At 49.8% G+C, this 27,971-nt stretch overlaps 1 protein-coding gene and 1 pseudogene across 1 annotated transcript in view; both read right to left on the reverse strand.

The window, feature by feature from the left end:
• Nucleotides 1-743: 743 nt before the first annotated feature.
• Nucleotides 744-27,971, reverse strand: part of uevld (UEV and lactate/malate dehyrogenase domains) — a 57,290-nt gene continuing 30,062 nt past the window's right edge. The window contains exons 8-12 of the mRNA XM_072518997.1: nucleotides 9,228-9,398; nucleotides 7,794-7,961; nucleotides 7,233-7,326; nucleotides 5,880-6,003; nucleotides 744-2,502 (exon numbers count right to left, since the gene is read on the reverse strand). Of these exons, the coding sequence (XP_072375098.1) occupies nucleotides 2,338-2,502; nucleotides 5,880-6,003; nucleotides 7,233-7,326; nucleotides 7,794-7,961; nucleotides 9,228-9,398 (722 nt within the window). The 3' untranslated portion in view covers nucleotides 744-2,337. The remainder of the gene's footprint in view (nucleotides 2,503-5,879; nucleotides 6,004-7,232; nucleotides 7,327-7,793; nucleotides 7,962-9,227; nucleotides 9,399-27,971) is intronic.
• On the reverse strand, nucleotides 3,274-3,474 carry LOC140384976 (U2 spliceosomal RNA; annotated as a pseudogene).

A 27,971-nucleotide genomic window follows, 5' to 3' on the forward strand; every position in this document is an offset into this window, starting at 1 on the left:
ATAAGAACAGAGAATGCTGGAAATACTCAGGTCAGACAACATCTGTATAGAAACAATAGTCGATATCTACTACTGCCCCTTTGGTAATGGCAGGGGAAGATTGCTTGCAAGTGCATGGGACATCATATTTTGGCCTCCTGTATTGGTGGAAGGGGTGTGGGGGTGGCCTAAAGTGTCAATAAATTATTTAAATATGATGTGACTGGAGACTAGAGACAGCACAGCTATCTTCACTATTCTTGTAGCAACACTTCCTGATCAACCCCCTCATTCAAATCCTGGCCAGCAGTAGGGACAGTGGATCACAGATCATGCCAATATTACTGTATTGCTGGTGCGCAGGCCATGTGCAAATGAAACTGAAGCATTCGAAGGCAGCACTGAGATGACAGCCAGTCACAGGCCAAGAATATGAAGATTTTTTTAAATATACAAATATTTTTATTCTCCTCCTTTTTCATTTAATTTACACCCACCATTAATCAACGGTAACAAATACAATGTCAATCCCCTGGCCAACAATTCCTCCTCCCACCAACCCCCAAAAAACCCTCAACATGAATATAAAGATTTAAGTGGAAGTGTCGTTAACAAGACCTACAATAATATGAATCATCAAGGGCTGCCCCTGAGCCAGACCACTGTTCCAGATATGCGATAATAGCTGTCATTAAAGATGCTTTATCTCCAACACCATCAGTTCCATGCGTTACCTTTTGTTGTTGAGTTGGCCAGACATATAATAATAATAATAATTTTTATTAGTGTCACAAGTAGGCTTACATTAACACTGCAATAAAGTTAGTGAAAATCCCCTAGTCCCCACACTCCGGCACCTGTTCGGGTACACAAGAGGGAGAATACAGGTTACACACAGCTAGTGTGATAAAATGGCGCATTGTGAAGTGTGTCTACAGCAGTGGTTCTCAAACTCGTTCATCCGTTGAACACTTAGGTGGAGCAATAAACCCAGTGGGTCACCCAACGGTCCTAACCTTCCTTTTGCTTGACACTGCAAAAATACTCATCAAAATGAATGGGAAGAATGGCACAATTTTTGAAGAGACTCCAATGGATTATTTCTGGCTCAGTCTCCTCTCCAGCTCCAGTGGGTTTGCCTTCATCTTCAGCCCCACAAGCATTGAAAATGCGATCTCTCAGTTTTATGTTACGGCAAGACGTGTTTTTGTGGTGTGTCAGTAAGTGCAGGATTTTCAGACCAGACGTGGAGCAAGAAGTCCAAACATTTCTCATCTAATACCAGCTTCAGTAACCTGTCCGATGCAATCTCCACAAGATTGTCCACTTCTTTGACTTCTTAAAGGTGGCCCATGTTTGGAAATGGATTTCTGATCAACTCAAATGTTTTTATGGTTCTCGGAAATGCTTCCCATTTGCTCATGTCGCTGCACTTTGAAGACTTCAACCATTGGCCCAACAATACAACCTACACAGCTATTACATATATTCACATTGGATTTACAAACAGTTCTCTGCTTTTCACAATTAAATGTAATAAATGTGTCCATTTTTAATTAAATATCATAAGTAAATTAATTCATGCCAGAAACAAAGTATAAACATTTTCATATCACAAATATTAATACCACGAAATATTTATTCTAAACCGTCTAATGCATTATAAAATCAAGTACTTCTTAAATCTATATTAATCAAACAAAATCAACAGTAAGATAAATCTTGCTTTTAAACTAAATTGTAGTTGCTCGTGTTTATGACGACACATGCATGTATGAGTTGGCCAAGTTGAGTTGTCATGGGGGTGGTGGGGTGAGTATTAAGCCTTGTGCAATCTCAGTTTTGGTATTCCATGTCAGTGACTTTCATTTTGAACTCGTCTGAGGTCCACTTGAAGAACTCAGTCACATTTTGAGAACAGTGATCTACAGGGCACATGGCTGTGGGGTGGAAAAGAACCCCACATTTACACTTCACCTTCATTGAATTAGCGAATGGCCTTGGTAATTGTCACATCGGCAGTCATTTTGGACTTCAAAATTTACCAGTTAATTTGTGCTGTTTGACAGCACTGAAAGAGATGAATGTTGACAAAAGGCTGGGAAACTTCCTTCCACGGGAAGCTTGATCGACAGGATCTTTTAACATGCATCTGAACAGAAAGTGCTACTAACTGAGCGAAGTTCAGCTAAGTAAAGGATAGTGATGGTTACACAATGACATGTATATCAAGGGCATGCAGCTGCCAGTCACAGGGTCTGGGCTTTCTGGATAGGAGCAGGGTACTGTTAAACACTGAAGTTGATGGAGGTTCCTCAGCTTTGCCATCTATCACTTATGCTTGTTTAAATCAGTAGCTTAAATCTTTAGCTGCTGAAGAATGTTTTGGAGGGTCACTGCACTGCTCCGCAGCTTTACTTCCTCGTCCCCCGATAGCCTTGGTGTGGTTACATTCACCACTCCAGTCATGGTCAGCATGCATGGCAGGCTGAGAAATACCTCACCACTGATTCCGTACCAGTCCTGTGGGGGAGAATATAACTTGGGTTAGTTCTCAAAGAATCAAGGACAATGCCAGACCAAGAGAAAGGGCAGGCTAAACAATGACAGAGGCTGGGTTTCTCCGAGCCCGAGCTGGGTCGGAGAATCGTTGGTGACACGGTAAATTCCCACCATGCCGCACCGACGTCAGGACGTGATTCTCCGGTCAGCGCCAGTCGCGCCGCTGGTCGGGGGCCGTTGAAAGAGGCCCCCCGCAGCGATTTTCTGGGGTCGACCGGCCGAATCCCCGCCAAGTTCGGCCGGCATGGTTCCAACCTGATACCACCCGGCGAGACTCGGACACGCGGCTGTGGTGGCCGTCCTGGTGGAGGGGTGGGGTGATCAGATTCCTGGGGGAGGGGGACCCTCCACGATGTCCAGGCCCACGATCAGGGGCAACCGATCAGTGGGCGCCTGCGATCTGGAGGGGGCCTACCTCCTTCCGCGTCGGCCTGCTGTAGGGCTCCACCATGTTGCGCGGCGCTGGCGTGGAAATGGCCACCACGCGCATGCGCCGGCGCGGAAACGGCAGCCGCGTGGACCCGCGCCGGCAGTGCAGAGTCGCGTATCAACGTAGGAGCTGCATGGAGCACTCCTGCGCCGTGCTGGCCTCTGAGGGCTGCTGAATTGCTGGGCCAAGAGGCCCGTTGTCGCCAGCGTGAAACACACTGGTGTTTACGCCGGCGTCAACACTTAGCCGGGATTTCAGAGAATCCCGGCCAGAGTTTCCTTTCTACCTTTCTTTTTTTTAATTACTTTTTCTGAGTTACAAAGCCAGAGCTCAGAGTGTGGTTAGGGGCGAACCCCTAATCCAGCTCCCCGCCCACTCCAAAAATAAATTCCAATTCAAATTGAATCCAATTCATGGTGCCCACAACAGAGACATACCAGATCTGAGCCAAAAGGCAGAGCAGATACTACACTTGATCTTAGCCAAAAAGGCCGAGAAGCGATCTTTCTACCTTTCCTGTGCTCACATACTCTGTAGTCCAAGACTCCCAGACTCTACAACTAAATCAGCCTGAAGCCAGTTCACCGGTCGATGACGGAATTACTCATTCAAACAAGTCCAATTTCCGAACCAGAATACAATCAGTTTCCTGTTGCGCCCTTGTTTATTCGACAGGATAAACTAACTAAACATTGTACACGAGAAGAGAGAAGACTGAGAAAGCCATTCAGCCAACTGGTGTTCTCATACACTAGGCCCGCGAGCCCAGCATCTGACTGCATTTCGTATGTCCTTAAATATCTTTGACATCACCGCACATGGTGCATCATTCCAAATATTCATCATTCAAAGTAAAGTTCTTCTGAAGAATGGAACATAGGAGCAGGCCAGCCCATCAGCCTTCTGCCTTAGTATTAGATCAATGCTAATCTGTATCTTGACTCAATCTAACTGCCTTGATTCCATAACCCTCAACTACCCTTGTGTAACAAGGATTTATATCTCAGTTTTGAATTTTTAATTGATCTAGTCTCAAGAGCCTTTTTGAGGGTGGGGGCTTGTGTCTCTAGCTAGACAGGTCTGGCTTGAACACCATTCTTGACTGACCCTCTCCATTTCAAATAATATTTCACGTGCCATGTTGCAACCCTCCTGAATCAACATCTTATTAGATCATGCAGCTCAAAATGCTCTTAATCATGGTTTTATAGTTCATTCCTTTAATGCTTTGAATCATTCTTGTTGCTCTCCTCCATACTCTTTCCAACACATCTATGTCCCCTTCTAAATATAACTGATTAAATTTTTTTTTCCAATTAAGGGGTAATTTAAGATTAGCATGGTTTAGCATGGTTAATCCACCCATCCTGCACATCTTTGGGTTGTGGGATGAGATGCATGCAGACGCGGGGAGAATGTGCAAACTCCACACGGTAGTGACCCGGGGCCAGGATCGAACCTGGGTCCTCAGCACCATGGGGCAGCAGTGTGAACCACTGTGTCGCCCGTCCCCTTCCTTTTTTAAAAATAAGGTATTTTATGACAAACATGTATCAAAACAGGTTACAGCAAATAAACACCGTGGGAAGTATACTTCCCAGCAATCAACTATACAGTCTGTACAGATGACTTTATCTTCTCTAACCGCAGGAAGTCGGATGGGTCACCCAACCAAACCACTACCCCTGTGCAATCAGAGAGGCGAAGGCCACAACATCAGCCTTCCTCCTCTCCATGAGCTCCGGCTTCTCTGAAACGCAAATCGCCACCAAAGGGTCCATGCCTCCTCCTCCACTATCCTGGCTAAGACCGCGAACACTCCCGCCCAGAATCTTTTCACAACCCTAAAACACATGCGTGTGATTCGCTGGCCCTGTCGCCTGCCCCCTTCTAAATATGCTGATCAAAGTTTCTCACAGTATTTATATGAGCAACATGAAGCCCCAGTATTTTATTACTCCACTCTTCTTGCGATGAATCTCCACATTCTATTTGTTTGAACTATTTCTCCCCATTGCTTACTTATTGAAAACAGTCAGCCATTATTACTTCACGTCCCTTTTCATATGTTTATACCTGTTCTGGGGGTATTTTCTGGCATGTAATTACATTACATTTCTTCTCTTTTTAAAATTTAGAGTAGCCAATTCCCCCCCCCCCCCCCCCCCCAATTAAGAGGCAATTTAGCGTGGCCAATCCACCTAACCAGCACATCTTTGGGTTGAGGGGGTGAAACCCATGCAGACATGGGGAGAATATGTAAACTCCACACGGACAGTGACCCTGGGCCGGGATTCGAACCCGGGTCCTCAGCGCCGCAGTCCCAGTGCTAACCACTGCGCCACATGCTGCCCCATTACATTACAATCAGGCTGGTTTTGCTTTTGGTTGTTGCTTTTGCCCCAAGATTAAGATTGGCCTTCACTGTGATACCCTACCTGCCGACACGCAAGGGAGACTCCTTCGTGAAGAATACACACGAGTGAAATACCATGGCGGTCTAATCCAGTGGAACCATGCCCATAGATAATCCTTCAGGGCCATTTTGGTTGCACCAAAAAGGGTTACACTGGGACTCCAAACTCAGAACCCCTCCATCTGAGGAGGGCGCCTTAACCACAACAAAACACTCATACAACTGGTCTAATGAAACTAGAAATGTAAAATAAAACGCAATAATTGTTTCATTTTCACAATCGAATATGCAGTCAATGTCCTGTAGGGTTCACCAGTCACAAAGGGCCTCGGGCCTTTCAAACACTGCAAGGTTGCTCTCCAGGGCCACCTGGGTGTGCAGAGACCATGGCTGGCAGTCAGTCAGAGCAAATCCTGCCGCCCATCCACCATCACCTTCAGGTCCGAGGGAATGCTGCATTCTTCCAGACCTGGTCATTCTGCTGCCACTCACCTTCACCAGGGTAGAGACGGAATGTAAACGTCCCAGATTTCTCAGGATAGTCTCAGTTAAATCAGCCACAGACAGGCCAACCGACCATGACCTCTGACCTTTCTCCTTTAACCCTTTAAAAACCCTGAAACATAAAACAACAATGGGTTTGAATCTGTAATCACTGGAAAATTGTTTTTTCCAAACTGCTAAAAGGATACTTTCCGGACTATGCTGAAAACTGTTAAACCTCGGCAGGAAGTTGCAGTTGGTGAAACTGAACAGCCCAACCAAAAGTTTCAAGGCTTAACGGCTTGTCTGCCGAGTTAGCCGTTTTCAATAAGGGCGGCAGTCTAAAAACTAAAAGCAGCCTTAGTTTTCTACATTACAACCATGATTACACTTCAAATGTACGGCATTGATTGTAAAATGTTTTGAGATGTTCTGGAGGCATGAAAGGCGCTATATTAAAAGGGAAATCTACCTTTCCCCTCCCAGAGCTGACAGAGGAAAAAGGTTACTCGGGTTCCCACTCACAGGGTGGAGTTCACCCAAGCTGCCAGCAGCAGGATTAATGGTGGGCGTGTGGGGACAGAGTTCAGCAGGAGATCCAAAAATCGGTTTCATCTTGGCGTTAAATTACAGCGGGATCTTCCAATGTTGCCTGCCATGGCAGATTGGGAATCCCAATGAAGGCCGGTGTGAAACCCGACGGGAACCTTACCCCTACGCCCGATTCTCCGTGACATCAGCTGAAAAACACCTCGGACTAGAACGCGTCTAAACCAACGTGGCTTTCAGGAGTCAGGACTTACCTGAAGGAGTCCTAGGGCTGCCTCTGGAGTTCGAGTTGGAGGCTGCCTTGACCTTGGAGTTTGGAACACCAAGGCAGTGGGGAGGGGTATCAGCTGGATCTTCCAGCTTTAGCGTTATCGAGGAGGTCCATCTTCTTTCTTCAGCGGTGAGTCAGTGATGTCCGCCCCACCACAAAAGATGGTGCAAAACCCCCAGATGCCTAAATAATTATACCTAGGACAGAAGATATGGTATGTTTTCCATCACTCTCCGCAACGGGAAACACTCCGAGTCCCTGCCCTGCCATAGGATTTAGTCCCAGATAGGAGACTTACGTCCACACTGACTAAATGCTCAGCAGTCAAAGCCTCAGGTCAATGTCAGGTTCAGCTGTGAAGCCTTTGTTACAACTCACAATGGCTAATCTCACAAATGGAGAATAAGCACATAACTTGTGAAAGTATTCTGCCATGGAGAAGAGGGAATAAAATTGGAGTCAGGAATCCCGGGAGAAACGGAAATAATTCCCTGTAATGGTTAGAATTCCTCCAAAGCTTCCAAGTTGCTGAATCTTCCTACCTGTATGCCAGCTGCTCGTGTCTGTCGTGGTCTGCGATTATATCTGGGTTGTTACTTTGCATACCGCCCATCCCAGAGCCCCGCCACACAGTCACTGAAAAAAAGTTTTGAAAATGTTTGCACAGTGCTGAGGATTATTGATCACTTTTGAACCAGCTATCATTATTTTGCCTAGTAATAAATCAGATATCCTAATGTATAAAAAAAGTTCTTTATTACTTCAACAAACATGAAGACCACATACTCAAGAAGGCAGAAAAATCAGAGCAATTCCTATCCCTCTGAATTTTCACATGGATGGTTTGACACTTGAAAAGAGAGGAGGAAAAATAAAATATTAAAAAAAAAAAATAGAGGAGGAAGAGTCATTGTCTGGAACTAAATTCTAAAGGGGACTTCTGAGCATTGTTCACAGGGAGACAAAATTAAATTAAGCTTTCTGGAATTTTTTTTCCATGATTGACAAGACTAATATTGAGATCATCGGCCATTCTCTTCAAGACCATTATAAACTCAAGATGGGTATATACTATCAATCTAGGTAACATTCTAATTGCATACCTTCATTGTCCCCTTGCTCGCCAATGATCCAGGCCTCCTTTCCAGATGTTTTTGAGAATTTTCCCAGGATGGACTGGAAGCGTTGGGAGTTCAAGTTACAGCCAGTCCCAATCACACGGTGTGAAGGAAACCCACTCAGCTTCCAGCCCACATATGTCATCACATCAACTAGTAGATCAAACAGCAAACATCAAACACTGAGGCATAATGTGATACTGCAACTTTCCCCATAGAATCCAGTGCAGAGATACCATTCAGCCCATGGAGCCCGCACCTACCCTCCGAAGGACCACCCTACATAGGCCCACACAGCCTACCCATCCCCGTAACCCCACCTAACCTGCACATCTTTGGACACTAAGAAGCAATTTAACATGGCCAATCCTAGGGCGGCATGGCAGCACAGTAGTTAGTACTGCTGCCTCACGGTGCCGAGGACCCGGGTTCAATCCTGGCCCTGGGTCATTGTCTATGTTGAGTTTGCACATTCTCCCCGTGTCTGCGTGGGTCTCACCCCAACAACCCAAAAAATATGTGCAGGGTATGTGGATTGGCCACGCTAAATTGCCCCTGAATTGGAATAAAAATAATAATTTGTACTCTAAATTTATTTTAAAAAAACATGGCCAATCCACCTAACCTGCACACCTTTGGACAGTGGGAGGAAACAGGAGCACCCAGGGGAAATCCACGCAGACACAGGGAGAAAGTGCAACTCCAAGGCTGGAATTGAACCCGGGTCCCTGTGCTAGCCACTGTGCCACTGGCATTTAACCTGTGCCCCCTAGGATCCTCTGTGACCAGCAAACTGTTTGTTACATGCCCTTTATAAGACATCTGTAATTTGTACTCCTAAAATGGAGATTTCCAAAGTAACCACCAAATCTCTAGAACTAATAAACAGTCTTTACACACCTTGGGCAGCATGGCAGCACAGTGGTTAGCACTGTTGCTTCACAGTGCCAGGGTCCCAGGTTCGATTCCCGGCCTGGATCACTGTCCGTGGGGAGTCTGCACGTTTAACCTGTGTCTGCGTGGGTTTCCTCCGATGCTCCGGTTTCCTTCAACTAGTTCCGAAAGATGTGCTGTTAGGTAATTTTGACATTCTGAATTCTCCCTCTGTGTATTCGAACAGGTGCCGGAATGTGGCGACTAGGGGATTTTCACAGTAACTTCATTGCAGTGTTAATGTAAGTCTACATATAATGACACTAATAAAGATTATTATTACCCTTTACTTTAACCTTCCATAGGACTTAGAATTACGAGGAATGCTTTGCTGTTTTGCTACTTGTGACCAGAATCCCTACTCAAAAGTCCTATGTAACTGGCACCCCTGCAACCAGTACTAACTGTAAAATCCTTCCCACTGTCTAATAAATCCATGTTATACTTCCCAGTAAATACTCTGTATTACACTGGCGAGCTATGTACCTGGCTGCGAGGCAATGATCAGTACACAGTTGGGACTATATCGCACCACATTGGGAATGATTGTCCTGAACAGGTCCACATTGCTTTGTAATGCTTTCAGGTAGGACTCCTCTCCACTCCAGGTGTTTGCAGTGACAATCACCACCCTGGAACCTGCTGAACCTGAGAAATCTGGGGAAACAGAAGAGAACAGTTACCCTGTTTTTAAAATGCATTGATGGAATGTGGGCATCGCTGGCTACGCGAGCATTTGTTGCCCTTGGGTTTAAAATAAAGAGTAGGAGCCAGAAATAATGGGCAGTAATTCCTGCTCCAGGTGTCTGCTGTTGGGATGATGGAGCAGACTCTCAACAGTATTGCTATTGTTACAGAAGCTTCAACAATGAGAAACAAAGATCATCAACTAATGCTGCAAGTTATTTCCACTCAGATCCCACCAGTGCTACATTTGCTGCCTCTGCACAATTGGTATGTGTGGCATTTTATAATGTGCACTAGCCCCTCAAAATAACAAAAATTCCCAAAGAGGACTTCCGGGTGCGGCTATGCAGAGCTAGGTCGCATATTCGGTAGCTCCCGCTTGGAACAGACTTTTGGGCTCTTTACAGGGCCCCCACGGCATTTGTTTGACATTCCCCGGTGTGGCAAGAAGACTGCAGCATTCCCCTGACAGTGTCCCCCAGGAATGTTATGTCTTTTGGCTACCAGACCCGGCAGAAATAGTAAAAGATTTGGCTTTGGCTGCAGGTTTAGACAAAAGCCTCTTCCAGCATGCAGGCGGGGGAAGGGCAAGCTTAAAGCTGCAATCTGACTTGACTCTATCAAAGGTGAATTCTGGCAGCAGAGGGAACAACTGTGAAAAGATCTACCAAGGCCATTGAAGAAGCAGGGACGAGGCTTCCGGTGGCGGTCATGGAGGAGTAGGTCGCGCATTCGGCAGCTCCCGTCTGGAACTGACTCTCAGACCTTTTTCAGGAGTTTCCATAGACTTTTTAAACGGACCAGAAGTGTAACGGCCAAAGGAGCCGCACTGGAGCAACGGGAGAAGCGAGGGAAAGAAAACAAAATGGCGGCGGCCAGGAACAAAGGGGAGCTGCAGGAGTTCATCAAGCGCTGCTTCGAGGAGCAGCGCGAGGAGATGTGCAAGGAGATGTTGGCACCTATGCTTTCGGCAATTGAAGGACTCAGGATCACCCAGAAGGTCCACGAAGCTAAGATCCAGGAGGTACAGAAAAGAGTCAGTCAGAACGAGGACGAGCTCGTGGGCCTGGCGGTGAGAGTGGAGCAGAACGAGGCGCTACGTAAGAGGTGGGCGGGAAGACTCGAAGATCTGGAGAACAGGTCGAGGAGAAAGAATCCGCGAATCCTGGGTCTCCCTGAGGGAGTGGAGGGGGCTGATGCCGGGGCATACGCGAGCACGATGCTCGAGGCGATGATGGGCACGAAGGCCCCTTCGAGGCCGCTGGAGTTGGACGGGGCACATCGGGTGCTGGTGAAGAAGCCCCAGGCAAATGAGCCGCCAAGGGCGATGGTGGTGAGGTTCCACCGGTTCACGGACAGAGAGTGGGTCCTGAGATGGGCCAAGAAGGAGCGGAGCTGTAAGTGGGACAATGCAGAGATCTGAATATACCAGGACTGGAGCACGGAGGTTGCAAAGCGGAGAGCGGCTTTCAACCGGGCCAAAGCGGCATTGTACCGGAAAGAAGTGAAATTCGGAATGCTGCAGCCAGCGCGACTGTGGGTCACATACAAGGGCCAACACTATTACTACGAAACGCCTGAAGAGGCGTGGACCTTTGTACAAGCCGAAAAGTTGGACTCTAACTGAGGGTTTGTGAGGGTAGAGGGGATGTTTGAGGTTTGATGTGTGATGGTTGTTGTATATAGGGGGTCAATCACGCGCAGGAAATGTTACATGGGCTGGGGGAGAAAGACAAGGCCGCGACAGGAGCTGCGCCAGAGGGGGCGGAGCGGGCTTTGGAAAGCGCGGGGTGTTTTCCCGCGCGCGGGAAGAAAGGCGGGAAGGGGAATGAAGGAATGCATATGGATTGGGAGACTCCCACGCGGGGTGGTCAATGGGACAGCGGGGGAAGCCGGGGTCAGCAGGCGTCAGCTGACTTACGGGAGTGACATGGGGGAGCAAAAAAGCCGCCGGGGGGGGGGGGGGGGGGGGGAAAGAGGGGAAAAAGGGTTGCTGCTGCACTGGCCAAAAGGGAATGGGACACAGAAGAGGTGGTCGGGACGGGGATCCCCCCTCTGGGGGACTGGAGGGTGAGGGAGGCGTGGACACGGGACTGGCCAAGAAAAGGAGATGGCTAGTCGGTGGGGCGTGGGGGTGAGAGCCCCTCCAATCCGGCTGATAACGTGGAATGTGAGGGGCCTGAATGGGCCGGTGAAGAGGGCTCGAGTGTTCGCGCACTTAAAGGGACTGAAGGCGGACGTGGCAATGCTCCAAGAGACACACCTGAAGGTGGCGGACCAGGTCAGGCTAAGAAAGGGATGGGTAGGACAGGTATTCCACTCGGGACTGGACGCGAAGAAGAGGGGTGGCAATATTGGTGGGAAAGCGGGTGTCATTTGAGGCCAAGACTGTTGTAGCGGACAATGGAGGGCGATATGTAATGGTGAGCGGTAGGCTGCAAGGGATGTGGGTGGTGTTGGTTAACGTATACGCCCCGAACTGGGATGATGCAGGATTCATGAAGCACATGTTGGGGCGCATTCCGGACCTGGAGATAGGAGGCCTGATAATGGGAGCTGACTTCAATACAGTGTTGGATCCAGCACTAGACCGCTCCAAATCAAGGACTGGAAAGAGGCCGGCGGCGGCCAAGGTACTTAGGGGGTTTATGGATCAGATGGGGGGAGTGGACCCATGGCAGTTTGCAAGGCCGCAGGCCAGGGAATTTTCTTTCTTCTCCCATGTACACAAAGCCTACTCCCGGATAGATTTCTTTGTTCTGGGTAGGGCGCTCATCCCGAGGGTGGAGGGGACGGAGTATTCGGCTATAGCCGTTTCGGACCATGCCCCACACTGGGTGGAACTGGAGCTGGGAGAGGAGAGGGACCAACGCCCGTTGTGGCGGCTGGATGTGCGACTGCTGGCGGACGAGGTGGTGTGTGGGAAGGTGAGGGGGTGTATCGAAAGGTACTTGGAGGCCAACGACAACAGGGAGGTGCGGGTGGGAGGCGTTGAAGGTGGTGATCAGGGGAGAGCTAATTTTCATTAGGGCTCATAGGGAGAAGACAGAGGGTATGGAAAGGGAGAGGTTAGTGGGGGAGATTTTGAGAGTGGACAGGAGATACGCAGAGGTCCCGGAGGAAAGATTACGTGGGGAAAGACGACGGCTCCAGACGGAGTTTGACCTGTTGACCACAGGGAAGGCGGAGGCACAGTGGAGGAAAGCGCAGGGGGCGACCTACGAGTATGGGGAGAAGGCGAGTCGGATGCTGGCACACCAGCTCCGTAAGAGGATGGCAGCGAGGGAAGTAGGGGGAGTCAAAGATGGAAGGGGAGCCACGGTTCGGAGTGCGACGAAAATAAACGAGGTATTCAAGGCCTTTTATGAAGAGCTGTACAGATCCCAGCCCCCAGCGAGGGAAGAGGGGATGAGACGATTCCGAGATCAGCTGAGATTCCCGAGGGTGGAGGAGCAAGAGGTGGCTGGTTTGGGGGCACCAATTGGGTTGGAGGAGCTGAGCAAGGGTTTGGGGAGCATGCAGGCGGGGAAGGCCCCGGGACCGGACGGATTCCCGGTGGAGTTCTACAGGAAGTACGCAGACCTGTTGGCCCCGCTACTGGTGAGGACCTTTAATGAGGCAAGAGAGGAGGGGACCCTGCCCCCGACAATGTCGGAAGCGACAATTTCTTTGATCCTAAAGCGGGACAAGGACCCACTGCAATGTGGATCGTAGAGGCCGATCTCGCTCCTCAATGTGGATGCAAAGTTGCTGGCAAAAGTGCTGGCCACGAGGATCGAGGACTGTGTCCCGGGGGTAATCCACGAGGACCAGGCGGGATTTGTCAAGGGCAGGCAACTAAACACCAATGTGCGGCGGCTCTTAAACGTGATAATGATGCCATCGGAGGAGGGAGAGGCGGAGATAGTGGCAACTATGGACGCGGAGAAGGCCTTTGACCGAGTAGAGTGGGAGTACCTCTGGGAGGTGCTGCGCAGGTTTGGGTTCGGGGTAGGGTTTATCAATTGGGTTAAGCTCCTTTACAGAGCCCCGATGGCAAGTGTAGTGACGAACCGGCGGAGGTCGGAGTACTTTCGACTGTACCGAGGGACAAGGCAGGGGTGCCCCCTGTCCCCCCTGTTGTTCGCATTGGCGATCGAACCATTGGCCATGTCATTGAGGGAGTCTAATAAATGGAAGGGGGTGGTCCGAGGGGGAGAAGAGCATTGGGTGTCGCTATATGCGGATGACCTGTTGCTGTACGTGGCGGATCCAATGGAGGGGATGGTGGAGGTCATGCAGACTCTAAGGGAGTTTGGGGAGTTTTCGGGCTATAAGCTCAATGTAGGGAAGAGTGAGCTCTTTGTATTACAGGCGGGGGACCAAGAAAGAGGGATAGGGGACCTACCGCTGAGGAGGGCGGAGGGGAGCTTTCGGTATCTGGGGATCCAGATAGCCAGGAGTTGGGGGACCCTACATAAACTGAATCTGACGAGGTTGGTGGAGCAAATGGAGGAGGATTTCAAAAGATGGGACATATTACCGCTCTCGCTGGTGGGTAGAGTGCAGTCGGTCAAAATGGTGGTCCTTCCGAGGTTTCTGTTTGTGTTTCAGTGCCTTCCCATCGTGATCACTAAGGCCTTTTTTAAGAGAGTAGGCAGGAGTGTTATGGGGTTTGTGTGGGCGAATAAGACCCCGAGAGTAAGGAGAGGGTTCCTGGAACGCAGTAGGGACCGAGGAGGGTTGGCGCTGCCAAACCTGGGGAGCTACTACTGGGCAGCAAATGTGGCGATGATCTGCAAGTGGGTTATGGAGGGAGAGGGGGTGGCATGGAAGAGGATGGAGATGGCGTCCTGTAAAGGAACGAGCCTGGGGGCGTTGGTGACGGCACCGCTGCCGCTCTCGCCGACTAAGTATACCACGAGCCCGGTGGTGGCCGCAACGCTAAGGATCTGGGGCCAGTGGAGACGGCACTGGGGTGCAATGGGAGCATCGGTGTGGTCCCCGATCAGGGGTAACCACCGGTTTGTCCCGGGGAAGATGGACGGGGGGTTCCAGAGCTGGCATCGGGCGGGGATTGGAAGAATGGAGGACCACATCATCGACGGGACGTTTGCGAGCCTAGGGGCACTGGAGGAGAAGTTCGAGTTACCCCCGGGAAATGCCTTTAGATATATGCAGGTGAGGGCTTTTGTGAGGCGACAGGTGAGGGAATTCCCGTTGCTCCCGGCACAAGAAGTTCAAGATAGGGTGATCTCGGGTGTATGGGTCGGGGAGGGCAAGGTGTCGGAAATACACCAGGAGTTGAAAGAAGAGGGGGAAGCGCTGGTAGAAGAGTTGAAGGGTAAATGGGAGGAGGAGCTGGGGGAGGGGATCGAGGAAGGCCTGTGGGCTGATGCCCTAGGTAGGGTTAATTCCTCCTCCTCGTGTGCCAGGCTCAGCCGGATACAATTTAAGGTGGTCCACAGAGCGCACTTGACGGGGGCGAGGTTGAGTAGGTTCTTTGGGGTAGAGGACAGATGTGGAAGGTGCTCAGGGAGCCCGGCGAACCATGTCCATATGTTTTGGTCGTGCCCAGCACTGGAGGGGTTCTGGAGAGGAGTGGCGGGAGCAATATCTCAGGTGGGGAAAGTCCGGGTCAAGCCAAGCTGGGGGCTAGCAATATTTGGAGTAGCGGATGAACCGGGAGTGCAGGAGGCGAAAGAGGCCGGCATTCTGGCTTTTGCGTCCCTAGTAGCCCGGCGAAGGATCTTGCTAATGTGGAAGGAGGCGAAGCCCCCCAGCCTGGAGGCCTGGATAAATGATATGGCTGGGTTCATAAAGTTGGAGAGGATTAAGTTCGCCTTGAGAGGGTCTGCGCAAGGGTTTTACAGGCGGTGGCAACCGTTCCTAGACTACCTCGCGGAGCGTTAGAGGAAGGTCGGTCAGTAGCAGCAGCAACCTTGGGGGGGGGGGGGGGGTGTACACGTCCTGGGAGGGGAAGGGGGGTGGGGTGGGGGGGGGGAGAGGGGGGACTGCCTGGGAGGGTGGATGAGCAAGAGATAACATGAAGGGTTGGGGAAACTGGCACGTACGGGTGAGGGCCAGTGTACAAAGCTATGTAAATATATCATTTTGCCATGTATATATCTTGCTCTGCGCGATTTCTCGTTTTTTTTTTTTGTTACGGGGCGGGGGGGGGGGGGGGGGGGTTATTGTTTGTAAGGGAGAAAAATTGTGTTAAAAAACTTTCATAAATATATTTAAAAAATAAATAAAAAATTCCCAAAGATCAACTGCCATTGCCAATCTGTTTATTTTGAGGAATGTCATTGACGAATGTGATATAAAATAGTTAGTCCAAATATTAGTTACAGTAATGTGGATGTAGGCCAGTTTAATTCTAATGAGTTCACAAAGGACAAAGGAATTCAGAAAGCATGGCAAGGAAGGGGGGGGGGGGGTCTGGTGGAGGATGGGAAAAGGATGCTGGGTAACAAGAGGCCTAGTATTAAGGAATGCGAACTGAGCCAATCAGGATGTGTGGCCAGGTCAGGAGGGGTATAGGAATCTTGTATGTGAAACTTGAAGCCATTTGAATGTATTTGCAGAGATCTGTCTCCGACCTCATTCGTTTTTCGAGGGGTCCAGGAGACAGTTTCTGTGTTCTGTGTCTCTATGAAGTGAGTCAGACTTGCAACTTGGTTAAAAATAAATAATACTATACCTACAAATCCATCTCGAGTTTTATGGAGTCTGACGGGTAAAGAAATTAATATTGTCATTTGGTGCCGAAAACCCGGGATTTCTCCAGACGATCACCGATCAACTGCAAAATCAGAATTAGACTGATGTTGGACAAGGAAAGTGGAAATGGGCCAACAATGTGTGTAGCTGGAAAATGACCACACATTGGTTTTCCCCTCTTCTCGCGGTCTGATTGTCTGGTCACTCGCGGTTGGTACGGAAAGATCGTCTTGACGAAATCAAAGGTCAGTCTGGGGATTAGAAAATTAAACTGATGGGACATCGGTAAGATGGTTCAGTTTTACGAGTGTTTTTGATGAACTGATGGGACATCGGAAGGATGGTTCAGTTCCACGAGAGTGTTTTTAAAACTATAGTTTATTGAGCTAAAATTGTATCCTTGGACTGTAGTGGCGAGAAATGCAGTCTTGAGGACTAGTTAGAGATTATGGGGAATTGCTTGGATAAATTTCAAAACAAAGAACATCCATAGAACTGGATGCTGCATAGAAGATAGAACATTACAGCGCAGTACAAGCCCTTCGGCCCTCGATGTTGTGCCGACCTGTGAAACCACTCTAAAGCCCATCTATCTACACAATTCCCTTATCGTCCATATGCCTATCCAATGACCATTTGAATACCCTTAGTGTTGAGCCAGTAGTCTCTCAAAGGGTTAACAGCAGCTAAAGTTAAAGACTACAGACAGTGCTTCTCACATGGGCCTTGAGATAACAGCAGCAGCCTGAGGTGTAATCGGATACCTTCCTTTTGAGTCAGTGAAACTCCAACGAAGTTACGTTTTGAATTAATTAAAGGAAACCAGTGGATTTCTCCACCTCTTTGATAAAAGTTAATTATTTTAGCAAGCAATTGATTGAAATTGCCAGAATCTTAAGTTTGAATTACTTGAAATAATGTTTCTTTCATTTTATCTGTGAATTAATAGAAACTTAAAGAAACTCACTGACACCATTTTAAAAAGTGTAAATCTGGAGATGACAGTTGACTTTGCTCCAGTATAAATCACCGCAGCTAACTGCTCCCTCATTGATAGCAGCCAACATTTTTGTGAATGTAAAAAAAACTTGTTAAAAGAAAAATTGTTAAGATAAAGAATGAATTAAGTTGTAAAAGTTATACAAGTTTGTGTTAAGCAAATCGTAAATTCAGTTCTGAGTCGAGATCAGAACTAAGCTTGCAGTTTGCAGTAATTCAATTTGAATTTTCAAACATTTTAAGTTTTAAAAGAACACTGTTAAAACCTTTTAAATAATTTTGCCAAGTAGCAAAAATTGCCATTTGGTATAAATAGGCAAATAAATAAATAAAAAAAGAGCCAAAGTATGAAAGCTAAAAGGAGTTAATTGGATTATGGAGACAATATTGTCAAGGGGAGAGGGATAAGATCATGTTATTAAGTTGACAAAAAAATGCCCTTAAAATGGGGATTCCAATTAGTGAAGGGGGAACCAGAAAACTCTGGAGATCTTGAAAAAGAAGTGTGCATTCAAAAAAACGCGCAATAAAGAGAGGGTGGACTCGAGTAAAAAAACAATGGGCTACGTAGTTCAATGGCTGGCCTTGCATTGACAGAGACAGAGGATGAACTAGAGAATTGGACCGACTGCACTGGTAGCATTGTCTGCACTAATTAGAACCACCAGGGTATCATAATTTATATCCAGTCACTGCTCCCCAGATTCAAATCATGCCAGCCTCTCCAGTCCGTTCGGTTGATAGCTTGGGTCCTATTTCAGCACCTTCACCGTCTGTTAGAGAAGGGGAGCTCTGTTCAACAAGCCCAGTTAGCTATAGGACCCGATCTCGAACAAAGAGAGAGGCGCCTGATCCTATCCAGAAACAATTACGCATACCACCTAGATTCCTTAAGACCGATATAGTAGGACAGAAAAGTATGAGAACAAAGAAAGAGGATGGGAATGGTTCTGAGGAGCTGGAGTTCCCCCTGGTGGAAGGGAAGGACGTCGAAGTCTTTGAAGAGCCAGAGGAATCCGCTAAAGCGCCCCCTAGTGAGACTCTGAGACAGTTGCCGATTAGGAAAATACCTAACCCTGACGCTGCAACAGCAGGAGCCCAGCCCACGATAGACATTTATTTCCCATGGACACCCAGTGAGATGCTGGCTATTCTGGCTGCAATCCCAGACAGGAAGAAATCTCCTGCTGCTTTTGTGGACTGAGAACTACCATCTCAGTTTATCAAGCTGATTCAAGGGACCTCTGGGCCCTAGTCCAGCAGCTTTTAACCCCAGCAAAGTACCGCAATCATCTCAACCACTTGAATTATGCCAGCCACGCCGCACTTCAGCAAGCCCATGTCTTGGACGATGATAGACGGACACAAATCCTGAATGCGTTGAATGCCACATTTCAAAAGCCCATAAACATCTCTGCTATCTTCGACCTCAAACCTAAAAAGACTGAAGAGCCAGAGGAATTTCTGGATCGTTTTAATGAAATCGACCGTGGGCAGTCAGGCGACTTGCTGTATCAAAATGGTCAGAATTCCCCTCAATATTGTGCTATGTTAATGCATTGCCTACCACCTTCCGTGGCTACTGCCGTGAAATGAAATAACATGAATTGGACAGAGAACGACCCTTCCCAGATGGCCTGGGCAGTCAGATTTTATTGGAAGGAGGGTGTAGGCCAGGAAGGAGGCTCAGTGACTTCTGGTTGCGGCGATGACCAGCTAAGCTGCAAGTTTCGGCGGCTCCAGCTCGAACGGACCTTCGGGCTCTTTTAAGAGCTCCAACGGGGAATTTTTTTCGGGACGAAACCCGGTGTGGGGTGAGACAACAGGGAGTCCCCCCCAACGAAAAAGAAAAATATCGGCGGCGGCGGCCAGATCGTGAAGAATCCTCGAGGACAGGGGCAGAAGGAAAAAGGAGCAAGATGGCGTCGGAGAGAGCCAAGGCGACATGGGGGCCGGACCAAGACGAATTTTTGAGACGGTGTGTGGAGCTGCTTAAGAAGGAGGTGCTGGCCCCGATGCTACAAGCAATTGAGGGGCTTAAGGAGGCACAAAAGACCCAGGAGATGGAGCTCCGCGTGGTGGAGCAGAAGGTGACGGACAACGAAGACGAGATCCTGGGCCTGGCGGTCAAAACGCAGACGCACGAGGCGCTCCACAAAAAGTGCATTGAAAGGATTGAAATCCTAGAAAACAGATCACGGAGAAAGAACCTTCGGATCCTGGGTCTCCCCGAGGGAGTGGAAGGAGCGGACGGCGGGGCTTACGCGAGCACGATGCTACGCTCGCTCATGGGAGCTGAGGCCCCCGCGGGCCCCTTGGAACTGGAAGGGGCCCATCGGGTCCCTGCGAGGAGACCAAAGGCGGGAGAACCACCTAGGGCGACGATCGTGCGATTTCATCGCTTCAATGACAGAGAGATGGTTCTGAGATGGGCCAAAAAGGTACGAAGTAGTAGATGGGAGAATGCGGTGGTACGGGTGTACCAGGATTGGAGTGCGGAGGTGGCGAGAAGGAGGGCGAGTTTTAATCGAGCCAAGGAGGTGCTACACAAGAAGAAGGTGAAGTTCGGGATGTTGCAGCCGGCGCGACTGTGGGTCACGCACCAGGAGAGGCATCACTACTTCGAAACGGCGGAAGAAGCATGGACCTTCATTAAAAATGAGAAACTGGATCAGAACTGAGGGACTGATGTTGGAGGGGAAACGACAATGCTGATGTATATAGAGATGTAAATTGGGGAGGGGGGACACTAAGAAATGTGGGCGCCGGTGGGGGGGGGGGGGGGGGGAAGAAGAGACATAGGCGGGGGATGGGGAATGGGAGTGGGGTGGCAGAGGGAGCTGCGCCACGAGGGGCGGAACGGCTCTAGAAAACACGGGGTTTATTGTTCTTGTTCCCGCACCAGAAAGATGATGGCGGGAAGATAGGCGCAAGGTAGATGGGAGTTCCCCACATGGGGGGGTCAAGGAGAGAGCGGGAGAAGCCGGGGTCAGTTGAAGTCAGCTGACTTTCGGAAGCAATATGGGGGGAGTAATCATGCTAGATGGGGATCTAGCGGGGGGGGGGGGGGGGGGGGGAAAGAGAGGATAACTGGGTTGCTGCTGCAGAGATCGAAGAGGAACTGGTAAAAGAAAAGGTGGTCGGGGCGGGAATGCGCCGCCTGGGGAACGGGTGGGTGCGCGGAACCGGGACGTGGGACTGGCCTAGAGAGGGTGATGGCTAGTCGACAGGGGAGGGGGGCAGGTAGCCCCCCAGTTCGGCTGATCACGTGGAACGTGAGAGGCCTAAATGGGCCGATTAAAAGGGCCCGAGTGTTCGCGCACTTGAAAGGACTGAGGGCAGACGTGGCCATGCTTCAGGAGACGCACCTGAAGGTGGCGGACCAAGTTAGGTTAAGGAAAGGATGGGTGGGACAGGTGTTCCACTCAGGGCTGGATGCAAAGAACAGAGGGGTGGCCATACTGGTGGGGAAACGGGTGTCATTCGAAGCTAGGAACATTGTAGCAGACAGCGGAGGCAGATATGTGATGGTGAGTGGCAGACTGGAGGGAATGGAGGTCGTGTTGGTTAACGTATATGCCCCGAATTGGGATGATGCGGGATTTATGAAGCGGATGCTGGGACGTATCCCGGACCTGGAGGTAGGAAACCTGATCATGGGGGGGGACTTCAACACCGTGTTGGACCCAGGGTTAGATAGATCTAGATCTAGGACCGGAAAAAGGCCGGCAGCGGCCAAGGTGCTTAGGGGGTTTATGGACCAAATGCGGGGGGGGAAGTGGATCCGTGGCAATTTGTTAGGCCGATGGCCAAAGAGTTCTCCTTCTTCTCCCATGTTCACAAGGTGTACTCCCGGATAGATTTCTTTGTTTTGGGAAGGTAACTGATCTCGAGGGTGGAAGGAACTGAGTACTCAGCCATAGCTGTTTCAGATCATGCCCCACACTGGGTGGACCTGGAACTAGGAGAGGAGAGGGAGCAGCGTTCACTCTGGCGACTGGATGTGGGATTACTGGCGGATGAGGGAGCCTGCGTAAGGGTGCGGGGATGTATCGAAAGGTACCTGGAGGCCAATGACGACGGGGAGGTCCGAGTGGGAGTAGTATGGGAAGCACTAAAGGCGGTGGTCAGAGGAGAGCTGATCTCCATCAGGGCCCACAAGGGGAAAATAGAGGCCAAGGAAAGGGAAAGACTACTGGGGGAGATTTTGAGGGTAGATAAAGAATACGCGGAGGCCCCTGATGAAGGACTATACAGGGAGAGGTGACGACTCCAGACGGAGTTCGACCTGTTGACCACAAGGAGGGCGGAGGCACAGGGGATGAGATATGAATATGGGGAAAAGGCGAGTCGCCTGTTGGCCCATCAGCTGCGAAAGAGGACAGCGGCGAGGGAGATAGGGGGAATTAGGGATGAAATGGGAGCTACGGTGCGGAGAGCAGGGAAGATAAACGAGGGGTTTAAGACCTTTTACGAGAGACTATATAGGTCCCAACCCCCGGAGGGAAAAGAGGAGATGCGGCAGTTTTTGGACCAATTAAGGTTCCCGAGGGTGGAGGAGCAGGAGGTGGAAGGCCTGGGGGCACCGATTGGGGTGGACGAGGTTACCAAGGGGCTGGGGAACATGCAGGCAGGGAAGGCCCCGGGACCAGATGGGTTCCCGGTGGAATTTTATAGAAAATATGTGGACTTGTTGGCCCCGCTGCTGGTAAGGACATTTAACGAGGCCAGAGAAGGGGGGATCCTACCCCCGGCAATGTCGGAGGCGACGATATCGCTAATCTTGAAGCGGGATAAAGATCCGCTGCAGTGCGGGTCCTATAGGCCTATCTCACTGCTAAATGTGGACGCCAAGTTGCTAGCAAAGGTGCTGGCAACGAGGATAGAGGATTGTGTCCCGGGGGTGGTGCACGAAGACCAGACAGGGTTCGTAAAGGGGAGACAACTAAATGTCAACGTGCGATGGCTATTAGGGGTGATAATGATGCCCCCAGCAGAGGGGGAAGCAGAGATAGTGGCGGCAATGGATGCAGAGAAGGCATTTGATAGAGTGGAGTGGGAGTATCTATGGGAGGTGCTGAGGAGGTTCGGGTTCGGGGACGGGTTTGTCAGCTGGGTTAAACTCCTCTATGGGGCCCCAACGGCAAGTGTGGTCACAGGTCGGCAAAGGTCGGAGTATTTTCGACTACACAGGGGAACAAGACAGGGATGCCCGTTGTCCCCATTACTGTTCGCGTTGGCAATTGAACCACTGGTCATAGCGCTGAGACTCTCCAGAAAATGGAGAGGGGTGATTAGAGGGGGAGAGGAACACCGAGTGTCACTCTACGCGGATGACCTACTGCTGTAGGTGACGGACCCAGTGGGGGGGGATGACAGAGGTCATGCAGATATTGAGGGAGTTTGGAGATTTCTCGGGATATAGGCTTAACATGGGAAAGAGTGAGCTTTTTGTGATACACCCTGGGGACCAGAGTAGAGGGACAGATGGCCTACCGCTAAGGAGAGTGGAAAGAAACTTCCGAAACCTGGGGATTCAGATAGCCAGGAGCTGGGGAACCTTACACAGACTCAATCTGACACGGCTGGTGGAACAAATGGAAGAGGATTTCAAAAGGTGGGACATGCAGCCGCTGTCACTGGTGGGCAGAGTGCAGGCAATAAAGATGATGGTCCTCCCGAGGTTCCTATTTGTGTTCCAATGTCTCCCTATACTGATCACTAAGGCCTTCTTTAAAAAAATAGATAGGAGCATCACGAGCTTCGTGTGGGCAGGGAAGGCCCCGAGGATAAGGAGGGGGTTCCTACAATGTAGCAGAGACAGTGGGGGACTGGCGTTGCCGAATTTGGGCGACTACTACTGTGCCGCCAACGTGGCGATGATTCGTAAATGGATGATAGAGGGAGAGGGAGCGGCATGGAAAAGGTTGGAGATGAAGTCCTGCAAAGGGACGAGTTTAAAAGCGCTGGTGACGGCGCCACGACCGCTCTCCCCAAAAAAACTTGCCACGAACCCAGTGGTGGCGGCAACATTAAGTATCTGGGGGCAATGGAGGCAACAGAGGGGTGTGCTGGGAGCCTCGGTGTGGTCCCCGATCAGGAACAACCATAGGTTTGCCCCAGGGAGGCTGGACGGAGGATTCCAGAGCTGGCACCGGGTAGGAATCAGGAGAGTGGGAGATTTACTTATAGACGGGACGTTTGCGAGCTTGGGAGCGCTTGAGGAAAAGTATGAGCTGCCCCGGGGAAATTTCTTTAGATATATGCAGGTGAGAGCGTTCACGAAACAACTGGCGAGGGAATTTCCACTGCTCCCGACACAATGGATCCAGGACAGGGTGCTTTCGGGGGTGTGGGTCGGGGAGGGCAAAGTGTCAGAGATATACCGGGAGATGAGAGAAGAGGGGGAGGAGTTGGTGGGCGAACTGAAGGGAAAATGGGAAGAAGAGCTCGGGGAGGAGATTGAGGAGGGTTTGTGGGCTGATGCCCTAAGCGGGGTAAATTCCTCTTCCTCGTGTGCCAGGCTTAGCCTGATCCAATTTAAGGTGCTGCATAGAGCACACATAACGGGAGCAAGGTTGAGCAGGTTCTTCGGAGTGGAGGACAAGTGTGGGAGGTGCGGGGGAAGCCCGGCGAACCACACACATATGTTTTGGTTGTGTCCGGCACTGGAGGGGTATTGGAGGGGAGTGACGGGAGTGATCTCGAAGGTGGTGAAGGTCCGGGTTAAGCCAGGCTGGGGGTTAGCTATATTTGGAGTAGCGGATGAGCCGGGAGTGCAGGAGGCGAAAGAGGCCGATGTCATGGCCTTTGCATCCCTAGTAGCCCGGCGTAGGATTTTACTCATGTGGAAGGAAGCGAAACCCCCCGGACTGGAGGCCTGGATAAACGATATGGCGGGGTTCATAAAACTAGAGCAGATGAAGTTTGCGCTGAGAGGATCGGCTCAAGGGTTCACCAGACGGTGGCAACCGTTCCTCGACTACCTAGCGGAACGTTAGAGGGAAGATAGATGGCCAGCAGCAGCAACCCAGGGGGTGGGAGGGGGGGGGGGGGGGGGGGGAGAGGGAGGGGGGGTAAATTGTTTGGGTTTGTGGAGGGGGAGAGGGGGCGGGGGGGGGGGGGGAGTATTACTTTGTGTTATTTGGTTAGTTTACCATGTTAGTTAAACAATGTTATATTGCAGTTATCATGTTAGCTTTATTTCTTTTCTTGATTTGTAAGGGAAAAAATTGTGTTTGAAAACTTTAATAAAATATATTTTTAAAAAAAGGAAGGAGGCTCAGTTACAAAGATTAAGACTGAGTATGTAATGAAAAAGGATGATCTGAGACCCCAACCAGCGGCAGATATAGAGGGAGCAATGCATGTTTTAATTGTGGCCGTACAGATCACTGGCATCAGGAATGCCCCTTTAAAAGACGGGCAGCAGAAGGAGACTACCCGACCCAAAAGGAGGGGGTACCCACCAAGGGGAGGACAGACGAGGTACATCAACTTCTCTCAGGCAAACCCTTTCCCGTTTCCCAACACAAGATTGACTAGCTAATTTAGTCATAAGGACTCTCCAATCAGACAGGGAACCTATTATCTCTCTGCCGACAGGAGATCAACATTACCCATTTGTAATCGACACTGGAGCAGCTACGTCTTCGGTGCAATCAGAACTTCGACTACCACTATCCGACCACACCCAGCATTTGTTGGGGTTCCAAGGACAGGTGTGTGAGTATCCTATTTCTGAACCTGTGACAGTCACTTATGAGAATAAGTCTACAGATCATCAGTTTGTGATGACTACTGGGGATTGGACTGTAACTTGTTGGCCCGAGATTTACTGTGTATATTCCAGCTGCAGCTAGAGTGCGGAGACGAAGGGGTAACGGTTCAATCATGGAGGATGACAAAACAGTGCTATATTTCTATTACACCCCAGTGGTGGACGTTAGACATTGAACATTCACTGTACAATGTTACCCTGGCCTATGACAGAACCGGACAAAACAGGGAGTTGGAGGACAAATACCGGCCGTTAATTGGGACCAAATGGCCAGTCAAGATTACAGCCACAGTAATGGGAAAAGAAGGTTCAGCCGATTTTGTTACAATACCACCACATTTATGGCCACAGTCAGCTTCTGTAGGCCCTCACATTACAAGTCAGGTCCACGACCAGTACCATGCCAAGGATCTGGGGCCTATGGTAAAGAGGGTAGTGGATCATTCAGATCCAACAGAGTACTCACTTAAAGTCATGCCAGACGGCACTGCCATAAAATATTTTGAGGTCCCTGAAATGATTAACAGTCGACTTCAGCCAACCCACAGCTCTGGAAGAATAGGGGATTCCTTACCTCGGCTGGCACGGAAATATCCCACCGGGGTTTAGTTAATGACCTACTGCAGGCCCTCCTTATGCCCGCGCAGATTTCCGTCATTAAATGCGCTGCCCATACAAATGGTAAGACCCCAGTTGACGTTGGTAATGAACGAGCAGATTGTACAGCTCGGACAGCCGCACAAATTCAGCAAGTGATGGTGCCTAAAATGTTAAGTCAGACTAAACGATCTACTAAAAATATGTCTGCTTCTGACAAGCCAATGCCAACCATCCAAGACGTCATAAGGTTACAGGAGGACGCTCCTGAGAGTGATAAACAAATGTGGAAACGGTTAGGTTGTATATATGATTTGGTTTCCTCTTTATGGACCATGCCAGCACATCAGACTTGTATGTCTGAGGTACTGCTTTATGGGTCATCGAATGTGTACACTTTGCAACTCATTATGGGGCTCGGGGAACTAGTGATTTGTTGCTGGACACTTGGTGACACCCTAAAATGCAGGGGTTGGCCCAGAGTATCAGTAATCGGTGTTTGATTTGTCAGCAATATAACACCGGCAAAGGTATCCCTTGTGGTATGGGGCAAACCCCGTTGCCCAATGGTCCCTTTGAGACGCTCCAAATGGATTACATCGAGTTAGAAAGGTGTCAATGTTATAAATATGTTTTGGTCATTGTGGATGTGTTCAGCAGATGGGTCGAGGTGTATCAGACTACTGATAATAAAGCTGCTACTGTGGTTAAAGTTCTGATGCGGGAGCTCATTCCCCGGTACGGCATACCAGCTCAGTTGAGTTCTGATAACGGGCCTCATTTTCTTGGACAGATTAACCTGCCTCCCTTTCCCAGCACTGTATTTCAGGTGTGAAGCATGATGGGGTGGCTACGCACCGCCTGTGTAATCTTCGGCCTCACCTCGCTTGGAGTGACATCGGCGACGGACATGGAAAAGGGAAATATCATCTACATCTGTAACCCCAAACAAACTACAAGGACATTTCATTTATGCAGAGGTGACGTTCTTCGCTGCCCCCATATACGAGGGCATGGTATCGACTTATGGAAGGTCATCAGGTTAACGGACAATGCAGGACTCATGAAGCAATTGCACCAGTCCCGGCGATAGGAAGGGAACATTACATGGACATTGCCTTGTTTTTGGAGTACATGTAAATTTGATTTTGGATGTGTTAAGATTGGTGCCATAAAGGTAACATCAGGCCGTCAGGAGAGCGTAGGAAGAGGTTGTGAGAGAGAGAGGGGGACTAGAGAGAGGACGGGGCGTGTAAGGAGGGGAGTACAACTAGAACGTAGGTTATCAGGAGATACACTTAATTCATTTACGACCCAGACTGAGGAAAACCCAGATAGTATGAATCTCTTCTACCAGATTTACCACCGCTTGTATGGCCAGGGACGGGTTGTCTGCTACCCGAACCCCGCAGCGGTGTCTAGGTTATTTTCTGTTTCACTGCTTTGGGGTACTCCCCAAACGGTGGTTCATTGTCAGCATTCCGAGCCACTGCACGAGCAAGTCACTCTTCCTTACGATCCGGGTTCAGCACCACCGGCTATTTGCCTTCCCCTTCCTCGGGAAAATTCCCACTCACAGTATGATAGGCTGCAACGGTGGAGGGCATACATACCTAGCCACTTCACGCCCAATGGAGACTCCCGGTCGTACGAGAATTGTTTCAGCAGTGACGGGTACGGCTGTTTGCTGGTAGAGGTGGAAATGAATATAACATGTCTGTTCCCCACCTATACGGACAGCAGAGGTGTCATATCACTCAGGCGTCTGGCCACTGCGTCTGTTACAACACCACCTGCGTTCCATTGAACGTCGGCCTCCAGCTCCTTGGTGGATGGGCGAATGTCTCTCACATCACTGTTGGGACTAGGGCTTTCCGCATTGCTGGGAGGCCCGAATGGGCGTTCCAAAGCTGGATAAACTGGGCTACTGGGGGATCCCTATGCAACCGATATACTGATTGTGATGCTAGCCTTTACACAGAGCAAGGATACTATAATGGCACAGCGACCAATGTTTTGCCACCCCCATTTCCCCACCAAATTGCTATCGGGACTCTAGTCCCTACCACAGTCCCCTGCCCCTCGGCGTGGATGCTGCATACTCAGTTAACCCGCCGGGCAGTCTCAGCGGAATTCTGCGAGAACTGGAAAAAACCTCAGGTTCTCGCACCCAACCGGGGCCACTCAGCTGGATGGGGAATTCTGAGCGCCTTGACACTGGGAGGTGTGGGGGGTTCCTTGACGGTTAGCGATAGGAATTATTTTATTTGTGGCCTTACCATCCTGGGAAACGAAACCTTGGGAGCGCTCAGGGCAATAACTAAGGAATTGTCTCAGCTGCGGTTGTTTGCCATGCAGAACCGGTATGCTCTTGACTATCTTCTGGCCCATGAGGGTGGGGTATGCGCCATAGTGCAGGGCAAGTGTACTATGGGAGTTCAAGACCTAACCGCTAACATCAC

The sequence above is a fragment of the Scyliorhinus torazame genome, chromosome 10, assembly GCF_047496885.1.
Source record: "Scyliorhinus torazame isolate Kashiwa2021f chromosome 10, sScyTor2.1, whole genome shotgun sequence".
In the NCBI taxonomy this organism is placed as follows: domain Eukaryota; kingdom Metazoa; phylum Chordata; class Chondrichthyes; order Carcharhiniformes; family Scyliorhinidae; genus Scyliorhinus; species Scyliorhinus torazame.